Source organism: Carlito syrichta, unplaced genomic scaffold (assembly GCF_000164805.1).
Source record: "Carlito syrichta isolate Samal-C Ts95f unplaced genomic scaffold, Tarsius_syrichta-2.0.1 Scaffold304465, whole genome shotgun sequence".
Lineage (NCBI taxonomy): Eukaryota > Metazoa > Chordata > Mammalia > Primates > Tarsiidae > Carlito > Carlito syrichta.
Window position 1 is genome coordinate 945340 of NW_007248561.1, and position 12375 is coordinate 957714.

The 12375-nt window shown below is 52.1% G+C and overlaps 1 protein-coding gene across 1 annotated transcript in view; it reads right to left on the reverse strand.

Annotated features, from left to right (window-relative positions):
- GRIK3 (glutamate ionotropic receptor kainate type subunit 3) overlaps nt 1–12375 on the reverse strand; it is a 226651-nt gene that overhangs the window by 53174 nt on the left and 161102 nt on the right. The window contains exons 6-7 of the mRNA XM_008059978.1: nt 5777–5950; nt 5043–5186 (exon numbers count right to left, since the gene is read on the reverse strand). Coding sequence (XP_008058169.1) covers nt 5043–5186; nt 5777–5950 — 318 coding nt within the window. The remainder of the gene's footprint in view (nt 1–5042; nt 5187–5776; nt 5951–12375) is intronic.

Genomic DNA, 12375 nt, shown 5'->3' on the forward strand with positions numbered 1-12375 from the left:
AGTCATGGGAAGGGGGAGCCCATGTCAGATCCCCGGAGAGGGGCAGGGAGGCAGGCGGGCAGAGGTGGGCCAGGTGAGACCCGCTAAGAGACAGACAAGCCAAGGCGCCAAGCTGACCTTAGCCATGAAACCAGACACATGGAGTAGCTCCCAGAGAGGCAAGAGAGATGGAGAGGGCCACTCCCAGCCCCTAGATCCAGCTCCAGGCATGCTGTGGTTAAGAACTCTGGGGTCAGAATACTGGGCCCAATCACAATTAGCTATGTGACCTCGCGTGTTTCATTTCACCCCTCTGCCTCAGTTTCCTTATCTGTAAAATGGAACTAATAACAGTGTGCATCGTACCAAAATGCTGTAAGGATGGAATGAGGTAAGTCATGTAAAATACTGAGAACGGTCCCTGGTACAACTTGAGCCCAGAATACACATTGGCTTTTGTTATTTTTTAAATTGTTACTAGTGTCATTAAAGCAGAGAGAGGTAGGCAGAGGTTTGGGCAGACCTAACCTAAGAAAAGCTCTTTCTTCTAGGTCACTGTGGCTTGTGGGTCAAACGGGCATCTGCCTGCCTTTGCAAATGTTGTATTAGCTCACAGTCATGTCCTTGTGTTTATGTGTGGTCTCTGGTTGCGTTTGCCCTGCAACCGCTGAGTTGAATAGTCACACAGAGTCTGTCTGGCCCATAAAGCCTAAACCATTTTCTATCTGCCCCTTTATGGAGAAAGTTTGCTGATTCCATTCCAGAAAACATCTTTTTTGTGGGCCAAGAGCATTACGTCTGCAAGGTACTTTCACACTGTTCATGTCACTAACTCTCCACAGCAGCCCCGGGAGAGGGCCAGGCAGGGACCAGGACTTTCAGGCCTGGAGAGGCCATGGGCCTCCAAGCTCACAGAGTGAGCAAAAGGAAGAACCACAGAACCACACTGGAACTCAGGGTCTCAGGCTCCACTCCTCGGCCTGGAGCTTCCTTTCTCCTTTCTTTCCTCCAGGAACTTGAGACACACCCGGGACTCAGGGAAACACCAACTCTCTGCAACTGGGAGAACAAACCCCACGCATCCTGGAGTCCTTGGGAGGAAGAGGAAGGGAGAAAACCGGGAAGCTCCCACAGCCACACGGGCCAGAGAAAAGGGGAAGGGCGAGTGTCCATCCGGAGAAGAGGCCTGGGCAGTGGAAGGCCTGAATTGCAGAGACCTAGCTCCAAGTCCTTGCTTTGTCATATTGCATTTCCAACCCACTGGGCCATGCTCCCTTGCAGACTCTGAAACAGGCTCCGCGGTCTCTCCCTTTGAATACCCTCAGCAGTCAGGCATGCACTCACAGTTCAACCCACAAGCTCACAGGGTCACAGATCCCTGGAGGTTTATATGTGAATCCTGAATGGAAAACCTTTCAGAATCTCCAAGCATCTGCACAGCTCTAAGGCACATGAAGCCTTCCAGGTAAATGGGTAGGTGGGCAAATGAACTCGGGCAGTAGGGTAGCACCTTGGAGAGGCTGGGGAGGCTGGAAAACAGAAGTGGTTACAAGGTGGGTTTTACACAAGTGATGTAACTGCCCTGAGCTTCAGGAGGGGAGAAATTACCTGCTTCACAGGTATAACAAGGTATAAAAACAGTGTATACAGTGGTTAGCACAATGTCTGTATATATAGTTACGACTAAGTGGCAGACAATATATGTCCTTTGTGGTATCTATCCATGGAGCTATCCTTGGATTAGGACTGACCCTTGGCTGGCAATGGGGGCTGGTCACTTGGGCCAAAGCTGCAGGCTCTAGGAGAGAGGTGGTCTCAGGGGGCTGGAAGCCTTCCCTACCTGAGCTCATTGAGTCCTCACTGTCATCCTGTCAGGTATTTGTCATCATTGCCCCCATTTTACAGATATGGGCACTGAGGCTCAAAGAGGGACTGAGCTATTCGGGTCCCAAGTATTGGTGGACAGGATAGATTCTCTTGTTGAAAGGCCTGGGGTCGCAGCACCCAGGGTACAGTGGGGAAGAACTTGCATGGAACCCAGGGAGCTGGGGACCAAGGGGCTGGAAACAGAGATCAATAGATCAATAGAGAAGGTGAAAACCACTGTTTATGATTTCACCAGGATTCCCTGGATCCCTCAGGCTGGCTCCCCATCCCTCCCCGCCCCCCACTCTGCAACCCACACCCTCAGGCTAGCTCTTGGCCCCTGGGGGAAATCACAGCAGGTGCCTTCAAACCTGCACTGTGAGGGAGGCCTTCCTGCCTGTCAGCTACAGAGAAATTAAATGCCAGCAGGTGCATGGCCTGTCTGTGGGCGGGTGGACAGGGCAGGGCAGGGAGTGCTGGCAGCTCCTCCTCGTGACATTTCCCGGGCTGCCCGCCCCTCCAGACACCGCTCAGGACTTGCTAAATGAAAGATGCTTCACACACTCTGAACTCCGGCCTGGTATTTTCCAGCTCCTCTCGGAAATGCCAAGTCTTTAAAATGATTTACTGTCTCGCAATCAGATGGGGAGATGGGCAACTTGGAGAGGGTCTGAGGGAAGCTGCTGGGTTCAGCTTTGGCTGTGGCCAGCTGAGGGACCATGGGCATCAGAGGGCTACTCTGGGCCTTAATCTCCACAGTCCTAAAATGTAGATAGCATGAGTGTTTCCAGAAAGGCTCTGGAGAGGAGTGTGAGTGTGAGGGTCATTCGTTGGGCCTGGGCCAGGTATGCCAACCTAGGTGGGTAGTCCTGGAGGGAGAATGGGGTCCCCTTTCTATGGTGGGCAGTGGTGAGTCTGCTCCTCTCAGGGATTCACAGCCGAGCCTCAGAAACATTAAGGGGTGAGGGGTGAAGGGTAAAAGAGGCAGGTGTCCTTGAAGCAATGAAGTCTGGGGACCTGGCAGCTGGAATATTCTTTCCATCCCCTCACAAACAGGAAGCCATGTGATAACAGTAATGATCATGGAGACGACAGTGGCAGCAGCTGGCCTGTTCAGCTTGCTATGTCTAGGCACCAAGTGCCCCCCCCACACCACCACGTGCTTAATCCTCTCAACAACCCTATGACACGTGTACTATTGTTGTCTCCACTGTACAGAGGAGGACACTGAGGCACAGAAAGCTTCAGTAGCTTGTCCAAGGTCATACAGCTAAAAAGTGGTGAGGCTTCCAAGCCACTTTTGTCTGGCTCCTAAGGCTCTCAAATCTCTCAAATCTCAAATCAAACCTCAAATCACTGAGGAGTGACAGGACCAGGTTGTGGCCTGGGTGGCTGAGACCCTCAAGGTCACCTCTAGTTGCTCGGCTGGAGGCTCGTTGAGAAAAGGGGTACGAGGGGGCTGGTCTCAGAGCTCCTGGAAAGCAAACAGATGGTTGCCCAGCCCGGGGCCCTGCTTGGGGCTTCAGATGGTGGACCATCCCCTGCAGTTTTGATGGGTTGGATGGGAAGGGATTGTCACGGCCCTAGAACGAGGTCCCTTCTAGGGGTAAGGGAACTAACTAGAGCTAAAGACTTAATTGATCCTTCACGATGTCATGGTGTTTTCCAGGTGCAGAAGCTGACTCTGGGATGTCCTATAATGTGTCTAACTTCACATAGCTGGAGAGCGGTGGAGACGAGATCCATTCACATGCACACGGTGAGCTCTAAAGCCTGTGTCTTATCCACACTCTTTTCATAGTGTTGGAATACGCGGGAGGAGCTGTCCTTGGCTGAAGCAGCAACGGTGACCTTGGGACCTCAGGGAAGCTGCTTTGACCTGTATCTGAGGAGAGGAGTTTCTCTGCTGTCTGCTCTCCCAGAGCTGCCTCTCTTTGCATATGGGATTACATCCATGACTACCATGACTGATGAAAGCCTGCCTCCTCCCTAGGCTGTAAGCTCTGGTGTAGGGGCTCCTCTGTGTTAGCTCCATTGGTCCCCAGGACAGAGCTCAGTGTCTGCCACCCAGCAGCTCTGACAAAGGGCTGTGGAATAAATGAATGCACTCCCAAGGCAGCCCACAACATTTCTGACCCACTGTGACTGTTATAAGGAGGTCATCTAGCAGGAGCCATCCCAGGGCTCTGGCCTTGGTGTTGCCTTGGATGTGGTCACTCTCTCTGGCCCAGGACAACCCTACTGTCACCCTCTTGAGTCTTCTTCATCCATCATCTGCTGGGATGTGACTCTGGCCAGGTCCTAGGCTAGGTGCCTTACACACTGTTTTTCTCTCTGTCTTCCAACAACGCTTTGAGCCAGGCACTCTCATGATCCCACACTGAGCATCAAAGAGGTAATCATCAAAGAGGTAATCATCAAAGAGGTAATCATCCCAAGTCACGGGCTAATTGTGATAGAGCCAGGATTTGGCTTCCCCATCCATAAAATGGGAGCGATAAATGCTGCCATCTAAAGCTTACAAGGACAACGGCAGATGGAAGATCCTTTGAAAGTTAAGGCTAGATACTGTTTTCCCATGGTCATCTTCTGAGCAGTAGGGCAGGTTCCATGTTCTCTGGAATCAGTTCCATTGATGGGGCTTCTCCAAACTTATCATGGCCCATGGGGACCCTGGCTGGGAAGTTGGTCAGTGGCCCTTGATGTGAAGATGGGTGTGTGGGGCTGATGAGTGTTTACTGAGCCTCCTCTGCCCCAGGGAGGCACTTCCCACTTACTACGGGACTCTCATTCCATCATCACAGCATTCTCCTATGGTGGGCATGTTCCATATACCCATTTCATAGATGAGGTGACTGAGTCTTAGCAAGGTTCTCCAACTTGCCCCAGGTCACACAGCCAGGAAGCAAAGACCCTCCCATGCTGTACATTAAAGCCCTTGCTGTATCCCCTGACAACGTTGATCACCCGCTGAGCACTTGCCATGTGCCAAGGACTTATGCCTATCAGTCACCCCATGAGATTGGTCCTATCAAGCCCATTTCACCCAAGGAAACTGAGGCTCAGAGATGTGGAGGCTACTTGCCCGAGTTCAAATGGATTAGAAATCCATCCTGTCTGTCTCCCAGACCCAGCCCGTGACCGCTGTGCGGCTCTGAAGACAGCCCTGCTGGGGGCGGGGCTGCAGGAGCACTCACCTCCTTGATGAAGTTCATGAAGCGGCCGCCAAAGCGCCAGGCCTTGTGCCGATGGCACTGCAGGGAGTTCACGGTCATCTGTGGCGCCCGCTGGTAGCACACGGACACGATATGGACGGCGTCATACAGCAAGGCCGCGTCCGTCTGGAAGGAGGGCCCAGGCTTGCCTGAGAGCGGCTCCCCAGTCCCTCTAGTCCTCGGCCCTCCGTGTCCTGTCTCCCTTCCCTTTCCCCACCACAGGGACACGTGTCCAGGAAGCTCCTGAGGTGACCCTGTTTCTGCCTATGGTGAGAGGCCTGGCCTGGCTGACTCTGCCCCTCTGCGGACACCCTGAGTGCCACCCTCTGCAGCTCAGACCTGCTCCTGCAGCCCTTCCTGCCCCACCCTATCACATACGCTGTTACCTAGGTCCTGATCACATCTTCTTTCCTGCCTCCTCAGCCTTCACACGTGTGGGTCACAGCCTCAAGTCCACCGTGCCCAGAATCTCTGGGGCCCATCCTCATTCTCTGTGACCATTTGTTTACACACTTGGATCCTCACTGGCCGGGGCCCCTTGGGAGGGACTGAGTCTGAGTCATCTTTATGTCCCCAGCCCCTAGCCTGGGTCTGGTGACACAGGGCAGGTCTCAAGAAGAGACGTGGTGGAAGGGAAGAAAGAAATGGGGGAAAGGAGAGAAGGAAAGTAGGTAGGCAGGTGGGAGCCCCTGAACAGGCCTACCCGGCCACCGTACCATCATCACTCCGTCCAGCAGGCCAGATTCTGCACGGGGAGCCGCCTGCAGCCGCTCCATGGACCACTTCTCCACGATGGCCGAGACGTGCGGGTTGTCCACGTTGAGGATCCGGAACCCCGTCAGGTTCACCCCAGAGTAGCGGTAGGGCTCCAGGTCCAATGCATAGAGATCCTGGAGAGAGGGAGAGGTTTGCATGACCAAGGTGTGGCCCCTGCAGGAGCTCCAGCCCCACCCTTAAACAAGGACCCAGGGCTTAAGGCTACAGCGCCCTGCAGAACCCTGTGGGAGGTATGGGGCCCCAGAGCAGTTACGGGAATGCCCATAGGCGCCCTGGACCTGAAGTCTGACTCAGAACTGGGGTCTGTCAAGCAACCAACCCCACATGCTAGCTGGGGGCGCCTCAGCTTGTTTCTTCATCTACAAAATGGGCATCACTCTCCTTTTCTAGGACCCCATGTAATGGTTCACATCAAGCGCACTGGGTTTGGGGATCTCCACGATACGCAGGAGACTGGAAGAAGTAACTTACCCCCTAGAAGAGGGTATTTAAAAACAGTCTTTTCTGCCTGGGACTCAGAGAATACTGCCCTCTTCTCTCCATTGTCTCCCACATCCCAGCCAGGGCCTCCTCAACTCTGCCTCCTAGGGGCAGCTGACTGGCAGTCAGCCTGTCTGTCATGGTCCAGGTCACACCCAGCCTTGTGCCCAGGAGAACAGGGTCTTAACGCACACATGGCTGGCTCAAGCCCCTTCCTGCAGTGCCAGCTCTGGGGCAAGGTGGGCTGGAGAGGGAAGGGGACAGAGGAACAGGGGGTGGAGGGAGAAGCCAGGTGTCCCTAAACTAGGAGAGACATCCTGGAGGAGGTGGCAGGTGGGAGTGAGAGAAGCAAGTAGAACTCTGTCGTGCTGAAAACCACCCAAAACCTGGAAATCAGGCGAGTAGAGGCAGCACGTTCACTCCTCATGACAAAGAAACATCATTTACCAGGCTACCAGGATGACTTTTTTCTCCGGGAGAAGGCACCTGGGCTTGACTTCATTGTCAGCTACTTGGGTTAACTTGTAGAATTTTGTCTAATAGAAAAGGTAATCCCCAGGGTTGTAGTTTCATTGCCTTACAGGACATTAATCCATTTTCTGTCTAACCTAGCAGTCTCATTTGGTCCCTCCCCACCCCCGCTTGAAATACCTATAAATACCCAATTCATCAAATGCTCTTTCAGGCAGCTCTACCATCCTCCTGGCTCCCTTGTTAGTGAGCTGAATACATCTCTGACACATGCTCACTCTATATTTGCACGAGACTAGTATTTTTGACTTCTTGAAATGTATACTTGGACAGTCTAGAGGAGCCCTATCCCACTAGTGGGGAAACTGAGTCTGAGCTTCTCCCCATCTACTATTTATACTCTCCCACACTCTCCTCCCACTAAGCTGCCCTCTGGACCCCAGCCTCTCCTCTCTCCTGAGTCCCCTCCCTCAGACCCTCCATCGACTGGGGGAGAGGCTGGTGGGAACACAACTGGGTGGTGCTAAACTCTCCCTGACTGCTGCCATCATGAAGATCACCCAGCCCTATCACAGCCCCAGCTTTGGTTAAATCTATCATGGTCCATGGGAAGCTGATAAGGGATAAACCAGGAGCCCTTTCACATGGTGCTGACTTCCTCTGGTCTCTGAGATGTTCTTAATTGATGCTAAACTCCCCTGTCCCTGCTACATCCCCAAAACAGCCTCCTTATGGAATGCACTGTGTTGGTTTCCTCTTTGATGATTTGGAAAGTAGGGAAGGGGTTTGGAGCAGATTTAAGCCCAGGCAAGACAGTCTAGTCTAGTCCAAAACTTGTCCAAACAAACATGGCCCTAGATCTGTAATCCCAATACTTTGGGAAGCGGAAGTGGAAGGATCACTTGAGCCCTGGAGTTCGAGACCAGCCTGGGTAACAGAGTGAGAGCTTGTCTCTACAAAAACAAAAACAAACAAACCAAAAATTAGCCGGGTGTGGTGGTACGCACTTGTAGTCACAACTACTATGGAGGCTGAGGCAGAAGGATCGCCTGAGCCCCGGAGGCAAGGCTGCGGTGAACATTCCAGCCTGGGCAGCAGAGTGAAACTACCCAACTCAAAACCAAAAAATAAGCAAACAAAAATACCCCAAACAAACATGGCTTTGATCCCACACCAGGATCTGGGATGTGGAAGGGACCAAATGTGAGCAGGAGGCAGGGCCTTCAGCAGACGGCGGGCCCCACTGCAATGGCCACCCGGGCACAGAGGGTGGGTACTGTGCTTGCCCTACACATGGGATAAACTTAGTCTCCACAGTTTCCGCGAAGTAGGTATTTCATAGTGCTCTATTATTCCCTTTTCAAAGAAGAGGAAAGAGGGTCAGAGGGGTGAGGTGACTTGCCTAAGTTCATACAGCTCATAAAAGGCGCAGCTACATTTGTGGCTGGGTCTGTTTCTGTGGTGTGCGGGTGCTGGCTCCCCTGGTTGTGTGAGCTGAGTGCCAGCATGACTTTCCAGCCCCACGCCTAGCGACATTACGTGGCTAGCTTGATATCAACCATGGTGGAGTATTTGCACCATGGAAATTTGCAAACGTTACGAATTAGGATTTTGTGTTTTGGGTTTTTTTTTCCCCTTTCAGAGAGCTGGTTGTTAAACATTTACTAATACATCATTGTTTGTTTTATTCACAACCCCCTATGCTCAATGCTCCCAGTGGCTGTCAAACACAAGACATGCATCAGAATTGTCTGGAGATCTTGATTTCTGTGTAGAAGATGAACCACATCTAGCTATCCTGACTTGGAGTCTGCGGTGGGGCCTGGTGAATCTGTGTTTTGAGAAGCCACTAACCTAAACTATTACTTGTGACTGGGAAACACACAGAGAGGGTCTGGGTTTAGATCAGGATGACGGTGGAACCAGCAGAAAAGGGGGCAGAAAACAAATACCCCAAGGAGGCCTCCCTCCCATAGTCCTCCTGGGCAGTTCCCCAAGGCAGCCTGAGATCACGGGTAAGAGAGGCCAGACCTTTGGGTTCAAGTGTCATCTTCTCTCCCCACCTCAGTCGCCTCATCTGCAAAATGGGGGCGATGATACTGCCTGCCGTAGAGTTGTCATAGGAAGGAAACAAGTTAACATGTCTGGTACATATGCAACCTTATGTAAGTGTCTGACAAATGTTTCTGATCTGCCTTGTCTGGCAGCAGTTATGACAGCTGCTGGGCACAGCCCCCAGGGCAGACATGGGGTGGGCCTTCCTGCCTCACCCCCTTGGCAATATGAAAATGATCACAGTGAGTTAACGTTTACTGAGCATCTAGGAACCTCAGATCCACAGGCACGAAGTCCCTTACAGGTATTAACTCATTTAGTTCACACAACCGCCCTACCACGACAGTGCTATGATCACCTCATTTTAGAGGAAGGAAAGCAGATAAGGCCTTTTGCTCAAGGTTCCACAGCTGGGGAGTGACGAAGGCAGCCCTGGCCAACCAGCTCCAGAACCTTCCGCCTCCCCTGTGACAATGCATGAGCCTCCCGTCCACAGGCTCTGACCACCCTGCCCCCTGCTCATGCCCACTGGACGTAATGAATGGAGGGATCTTTCTGAAGTATAAATTCAACCCTGTCATTTCCATGCTTAAAATATTCCAGTGACGCCTTGTAGCCTTCTCAGAATAGAGTACAAATTCCTTAGCACAGTTTTAGAAAACTCTCCACCCCTCCAGCCTTCTCACGTTTCTTCTCACCCTCTCTCATTTTTTGCTCCAGGAATACCCACCTACCTTCGTCTCTCTTTCCCATTCTCACTGGCCTCCACCTCCTCTATCCTGCTTCTCTTCCCTGTGTCCAGCACCTTTGTGCACGTTCTATCCCCTGGTGGTGGGAATGCCTGTCTTTGTAACCCCTCCTGGGTGGGTTCATCCCTAAGGTTCAGTTCAAGCATCACCTCTTCCAGAAAGCCTCCCCTGATTGCTCTTCTATACATGCACAACAGGATGGGTTGGGGGGCTTCTGTTCTTATCCTGAGACCTCTGATTGGTTACTCCATTGGTAGCAAATGCCTGTGACCTAGTCTGTCTCTCCTATGAGCCCCTGAGCCAAATACTCCTGCCACCCAAAGTGGGAAGAGGGGTCACCCACCTGAGTAGCTCTCTGGGGCACTTAAACATCACTGGGAAGAGCCTGGATGTGGAGACTAGTGTCTCACACCTTTCTCCCTGGGGAGCTCTCTACAGGAGGAAGTTAGGAGTGGTTTGGTAAATTGCCCAGAGTGGAGGACCAGCTCTTCTTTAAACTGCCTTTGAAGGAAGAAGGGCTGGGGAGCTGGAGGGATTTTGTTTTGCAGAGTGGTGTATGCAAGTTTGGGGCCAGAGCAGAACTGCAGGGGCCATGGAAGAGAAGCTGAGCTCTGCCCCCAGGGGGCGCCCTCCTCATCCTTTTCTGCAGAGGGCTTGGCCTCTTCTCCAACTCAGTGTTGACGTAGCATCTATGGCTTGGGAGATGCCAAAGCATTAGACTTCCCAAGGCCTCTGTGACTCAGTTTGCCCTTCTTCAGGACCAGAAGTCTACCTGACTCAATGTGAAGGGTGGCATCTCTGGTTCTGGTGGGGGCTTGAGTGCTGGTGAAAGCAGCCCTTCCATCTCCAGATGCAGCATGTTGTCTGTTAAGAGGCTGCAGTCAGTCACAGCCTGGGAGGGGGCAAGATGGGGCACCAGTGCTGGGGATCACCTTCCTCCCTGGTACCCCAGAGCCTGGACTTGGCTGCAAGTATTGTAGGGCTTGTGACATGAGTGCCCCTCCTCCTGTCACGTGAAGGCAGCGACAATGGGAAGTTGATGAAGAGGCCCCTTTGTCCCACTCCGATTTTCTTTGTCCAAACTGTCCTGGGCCGAGACCCCAAGTGCCATACATAGTGAACTGTGCACAACCTTGCTGCTTGGCAAAAAGTTGCGTTCTCGATGCCAAATGTTGACGCACTGAATTCAGTATCAACGAGGGACCTTTTAGAAACATTCAGCATAACATAATAGACTAATTCATTAGCACCCCATGGGTCTGAATGGGTGGAAGCTGAAGCTTGGAAAACATCGCCTTAAGGAATGACAGATGAAAATATCTTCCCCATGATATAACTGTTATTGCCAGGAAGTGGCATTAATTGTGATTGCTTATCTATTAATTTATTATAATTCTTTTTTCACCTCCAGGCTTTTACCTACACATGACATGTACCGGGGCTCAGCTGGGGCTGATTAACGCGGGGTTATCTGGGAACGGCTCAAAGCTGGCTGGAACAGATAATGGCGGCTGGGGTAATTAAAATGTCTTCTGCTTGGGAGAAGCGAATTTGGAGACTTTTCTAGAGGCGAAGAGTTGGTGACGTGGGTCTCCTAAAGGGAAGGAGATAAATGCCAAATACCACTGCCCTCCCAAGGACGGCCCCATAACCAATGGGCACAAAGAAGGAGGGTCACGAGGTGGAGTGCTGAACAACGGGGCTGGGAGAGGATTCTGGAGCTGGGAGCAGGACTTGGGCTGGGGCGAGGACCAGGGTGCACAGCTGGTGTCCTGAGCCATGGGGCACTGCTGGGAAAGGCTCTGGCAGACATGGCCCCCAAACTCCACTGCAGAACTGTTTGTATTGCAGGGGCTGTGCTTCCCCAGAAGGGTCTACTCTTCCTGACACTCAGAGACGTGTAGGGAGGAAGGGCAGTGAGCTGGAACAGCTATGGGCAGGACCGGGAATCAGAAGCCAAGGCCTCCATCACGGAGCTGCTGTGAGTGTTTGGGTAAGCCACACAACCTTCCTGATGCCAGATTTCTCTATCAGTCGAGGGGGAGCACAGACCCTGCCTGGCAGGCCTCAATGGGGTGAAGAGGAAAATCAAGGGCTTTGGAACCAGTGAAGTGTTGAGTGCTGCTGAGACTCGCGAAAGGTCTGCTCCCCTCCTTAGCCTCAATCACCATGCCTGGACCATTGCAGTCATGCACTGTGTGGAATCTGAGCTGGCTGAGGAAGCCAGGGAATACTGTGTGTGGACTTGTAGTGTGACAGGTTTCAGCAGAAGGCTTTGGAGCTGGATAGCTCCCTGATGGGCACAATCCTTACTCTGCCCCTTTCTTGTTGAGTGACCTCTCTGAGCCTCAGTTTCCACTTTTCTATAAAATTGCAAAAGTCAGTATCCCTCAGGAGTTGTGAATTTTGGGTGGGATGTGGGGTATGGCCAGTACACAGACAACAAAGCAGGAGTTAATCAGTTTACTTAACACTTTCATGGTCATAAGTTCCTAGCATTGTTCTGAGCTCTTTCGTGACTTCAGCGCATGACACGCTCATTTGTAACAATCCTATGAGGCTGTCCTGTTACTGCTCCCATTTTATAGATGAAATGAGGCACAGAGAGTCTAAGTAACTTGCCCAACGAAGCAGAAGGGTCTCGATTCTAACTCCAGCAGACTGGCATCAGAGTGGTTTTAACTGACGGCTCCTATGATGATGAATTGGCAGTTTTACTGATTACATTCCACTTTGTGGAAACATCCATGCATCCATCCATCCAGGCATTAGTGAGCACCTAC